Below are 5,000 nucleotides of genomic sequence, written 5' to 3' on the forward strand. Positions count from 1 at the left end.
AAAGGAATTTCATTAATAAAAATGGAAAACAGAAGAGGACCAAGAATTGAGCCTTGTGGCACACCTCTTTGTTGAATCAAAGTATCAGACTTAGTTCCCTGTATAACAACACATTGTTTGCGAGTATGTAAGTAAGAATTGAACAAAAGCAATGCCTTGCGTGACAATCCAATAGAATATAGTTTATCTAGTAGAAGATAGGGGTCAACTAAATCAAATGCTTTCGATAGGTCGATGAAAATTGCACCTGTCAGTTTGTTCTTGTTTGTTGCAGAATAAATATCATTAGTGAGCTTTAAAAGAGCTGTGGTCGTGGAGTGGTTTGGACGGAAGCCGGATTGAGAGGGAGCTAGAATATTATGTTCAGTAAGATATGATGATAGTTGATTATAGATCAGTTTTTCGAATACTTTTGCAGTAGCACATATAATTGATATGGGTCTGTAATTGTTGAGCTCAAGTACATCACCACTTTTGTGTAAAGGTGTTATGCGTGAACATTTCCACATCGACGGTATTTCGCAAGTGGATAGAGACATATTAAATAGATCACAAAGTGGGTAGCTAAGAATGTGTGATGATAACTTAAGAAATCGTGCTTCAATACCATCCAGCCCTGGACCACTGCTAGATTTTAAATCACCAATAGCATTGAAGACCTCGACAGGTGTTATTTTTTTGAAAGAAAAATTACTACTCCTGACCAATGCGCTGCTGATATCACCACCAGGAGAAGGAGAGGGATCAGACAAAAGGACGGAACCGACAGAGGAGAAATGCTGGTTAAAAGCCTGAGCGACTGAAAGTGGATCCTTTAATATTGTGTTGTTGACCTTAATCTGCCTTGTTATGTTTGAGTCAGTTGGATTGGTTAAAGTTTTAATTTTACTCCAGAATTGTTTAGGATTTTTAAAGTCATTCGCAAGAGAATCTCTATAATAATTGCATTTGGCATTTCTGGTCATTGTTTTGGTTGAATTTCTCAAGTGTCTGTAATGTTCCCAATCTGCCGGGTCCCTAGTCCTTCTGAAAGTGGACCATGCATTGTCTCTCTCCCTGAAAGAGCTAATGAGATCAGATGTAATCCAGGGAAGATGTCTCCCTTTAACTTTTGTGGTTCTCAGGGGTGCATGTTTATCCAGACCTTGGTAAGCTCTGAGTGTAGAAAATCCCAGCAGTTATGAGTATCTGAGATTAATTGATACCTGTCCCAATTGATTGCTGTTAAGTCGTTGATAAAATTATCTGTGTTAAATTTCTTATATTGCCTGATTTTAATGACTTTAGGTGGAAGTTTGAGCAATTTGATTTTCCAAATACAGTATACAATTGAATGATCACTAAAGCAGTCGGACATGACGCCTGATTTAAGGAATCTGGCTGGATGTGAGACAAGAATCCAATCGAGCAGAGATTGACATGTAGATGTGACACGGGTTGGTTCTTTGATTAACTGAGTGAGGTTCAGATTATTAATAGTGTTGATTTCCTTAGCCGATTTAGCAGACCAGTTTTTATTAAAGTCACCTAATAAAATAAGTTCATTTTTACAATTTAAAGAGTTAATCGTAGAGACCATACATTTGAAAGAGTCAACAGATACAGAGGGAGGTCTGTAGATATTGCCAATTATTAAGTACTTATTTTCATGTAAAGTTATCTTGATAAAGATACCCTCAAAGTGTAAAGGCGCGACAGCAGGAATAATTAGCTCAGATGCTAGATCACATGAAACATATGTGGCCACTCCACCGCCCCTAGTGCCTCTATCGGCTCTATATAGTATATAATTAGCAAGATTAATTTCATTGTCAGATATACGGTTGGTGAGCCAGGATTCAGACAGAGTGATGACTTTGGGCTTGTGCTGATCGACCCATGCTCTAAGGAAATCAATTTTTGGCAGAAGACTTCTGATATTCAGGTGAATTATTTTAAGACCTTTGAGATTATCCATATGACAGTGTGATGTATATGAGAAGACTATCAATGATCAACCATGAGATAACATTGCATATCCAGAGAAGAAAGTTGCAAGACATGTCAGATATAATAATTTGCACATAAACATGTAGACAAACAAACAACATACACACTACACACAAACACACAATAACATAGACACAAACAAAAAACATAATAGGCACCAAGACTGGCCCCTGAACCCTTGAACCCATAGGCCCTGGGACTTGGGGAGTAGGTCAGTTCAGAGCTTTGGTCTGCTATAATGAGACTAAGATATATAGCTCTAAAAATATATATATATATAAGAATAAAAATAAAACATCAATGTAGATACATAAATTATAATAGAGAAACAAGCCGGAAGCTAAAAGAGAAATGCCATGAAATGCTGTAACATTTATTATTATTTGTCACATTCCTCGTGGGGTTAATTATGATGAGATAGACCATAAGATAAAGAACAAACACAAAGACACCCCAAAAAGGAGAGACAACGGCAGAAGAAAAAAATAGAAATAAAAAAGCAAAAATTCTTTGCATTCCGTCATAGCCATGGATGTATTATATAAAGGTCATAGCCCTGGAATTGCGACACTTCACGGCACAAAGCTTACCGCTTTACGGCAGAAACGAGCAGTTTACGGCACACACATGGAGAAGTAAACATGGCAGTAGTTACTAGTTAGTGTTCGCTAACGAAAAAGCGGTTGTTTTAACCAAATAATATGCAAAAGAACAACAACTAACTCGGAGATAATGCCGGTAGAGTCAATGTGTGGAAGTGTCAAACAACTTAGTAAGGAAAAAGCACATACTAAGGTGAAAAAGTGAAAGCTTACGGAGTTGAGTTCATGGAGGAGTTGCTGGATACGAGTGACATGAAGACGGCTTCGGCAGCTTTGAAGTCAGTGAAACAGTGGTCTTTACCATCGATTAACACATGTAATGAGCTGGGATGGCGGAGAGAGTATTTATACTTAAGGTCCCGAAGTTTTCGTTTGACTGGGTCAAAAGCGCGACGTCTCTTGGTCAGCTCAGGACTGTAATCTGGGTATATGAAGATCCTGTTGCCATTGAAGAGAAGCTCTTTCTTCTCTCGAGCAAGACGGAGAATCTTCACCTTGTCCTGGAAATGTTGAAGTTTGATCAGGATAGGCCTGGGTCTGGAAGAGTCGTCCCTTCTGAAGGTGGGAGTGCGATGAGCCTTCTCAATAGACAGTGGAGTATGGAAATTCTCAGGCCCAAGGAGCTGTGGGATAAACTTGGCCATGAACCCCACCACATCGCGACCCTCAGTGGACTCAGGAACTCGGATCACTCGAAGATTATAAGACCTACTTCGGTTCTCCAGGTCATCTACTTTCTCCAAGAGGTAGGAGTTATCCTTCTCAAGTTGATACACTTTTGTGGTAAGGTCACTCAGGTTATTTTCGTTGGCTCCAACACGCTCTTCAAGGTGACCTATATGCTCACCCAGAGTTGTCATAGAGATTTGCATACTATCAAACTTGGTGAGAATAGATTCTGTTTTGGAATCAAAGTGAGCAAACATGTCCATTTTGAGCTGCTGAAGGGCAACAGCCAGCAGTTCCTTCATCTGTGTTTGCTCCATTGTGTGTGAGGGTGGCAAACAATAGCAGTGCTGTCCTCCGTTTATGGACAATTGAGTAGTTTTAAACGGGTCTATTAAAGGTGCAGTCCAGACTCAATAGTGGAAAGTTAAATGTCCTTTGAAAAGCTATAAAATTTAAGAAAAAAGCATAATAGTAGCAGACCTAACTCAAGTCAGCCTACTCACTCGGCGGCCATCTTGAAAGCGAGTGAGTGTGTCTGTGTGTGTGTGTGTGTGTGTGTGTGTGTGCGTGTGCGTGTGCGTGTGCGTGTGCGTGTGCGTGTGTGTGTGCGTGCGTGCGTGCGTGCGTGCGTGCGTGCGTGTGTGTGTGTGTGTGTGTGTGTGTGTGTGTGTGCGTACCATGGGGTTGATGCTCTTCTGGGTGGTGTCGTAGCTGGTGGAGTGTGTGTGTGTGTGTGTGTGTGTGTGTGTGTGTGTGTGTGTGTGTGTGTGTGTGTGTGCGTACCATGGGGTTGATGCTCTTCTGGGTGGTGTCGTAGCTGGTGGAGGCGTTGTTGCTGATCACCTTCCCGTCCTGCAGGTGGAAACCTTTCCCGATGCGGTAGATCTGCAGAGGGGAGGAGCCGGCGTCACATCGTCACTGGCACCGAGAGGCGGAGGCGCTACGGTCGGGGTGACGGTCAACACGTGACCCGTCCGACCGCCAAACTCTCATCGGGTCGTCCGCAGACAGGCATCCCGTCTTAGTCGCCACATTTCTGCCTCGTAGCCTGAGGACTTGCTTTGAAATCGTGGTTTGGGGTCTAAGCGGATATGGATCCCCCCCCCCGTCCAAAAACGGGCCTACCCATAAGCCCGAGCTCTGGAATAGGCTACTTCGTTCGGTAGGTCCATGTTTTATTCTAATTCGTAGTGACCGATTCGGTGTTTGTGTGACAGGACACCAGCGGGCTCCAGACCGGAAACCAAGCACTGAACAGAGGCCAGGCTCTCCTGCCTCGAGGCGATTGGTCGCCCCATCACTCCGAGGCCCCTGTGGTCGACCAACCAGGTCACGACCCGCAGCGGGGGGAACGAACGTCAGGATCTATCTTTCGCCGCAGGCTCAGAACTCACCTCTTCACCCCGACCCTTCCTCTCAGCACCTGTTGTATTTTATATTTAGCTGTTCTTTGACTTCAGCGCTAGATTATGCTCTCGGCCGCTTGCTTAGAAAGGAAATGCTCTTCTGGTGAGCAGTAGTACACTTGGCTTCCTACATTAAAAGCAATCATCGTGTTCAATGCGATTATTGTGAGTCGCTTTGGATAAAAGCGTTTGCTAAATGACTGTAATTTAATAATGTAAATAAACCAAGTACAAATGCATCTGATTCAGTCGGTTTGGAGATTATTTTTGGGGAAATTACACATTTTGTTCAGAGGTAGTGTGAAGTATGCACTATGTAGGCCAGGCCTAGAAA

General features: G+C 42.7%; 1 protein-coding gene across 1 annotated transcript in view; it reads right to left on the bottom strand.

Annotated features, from left to right (window-relative positions):
• Positions 1–5,000, bottom strand: part of LOC311327876 (large ribosomal subunit protein uL3-like) — a gene marked incomplete at both ends in the record, with an annotated part of 12,859 nt that overhangs the window by 3,138 nt on the left and 4,721 nt on the right. The window contains one exon of the mRNA XM_084460985.1: positions 4,044–4,145. Within this exon, the coding sequence (XP_084317111.1) occupies positions 4,044–4,145 (102 nt within the window). The remainder of the gene's footprint in view (positions 1–4,043; positions 4,146–5,000) is intronic.

This window comes from Borostomias antarcticus, assembly GCF_949987555.1.
Source record: "Borostomias antarcticus genome assembly, chromosome: 35".
Lineage (NCBI taxonomy): Eukaryota > Metazoa > Chordata > Actinopteri > Stomiiformes > Stomiidae > Borostomias > Borostomias antarcticus.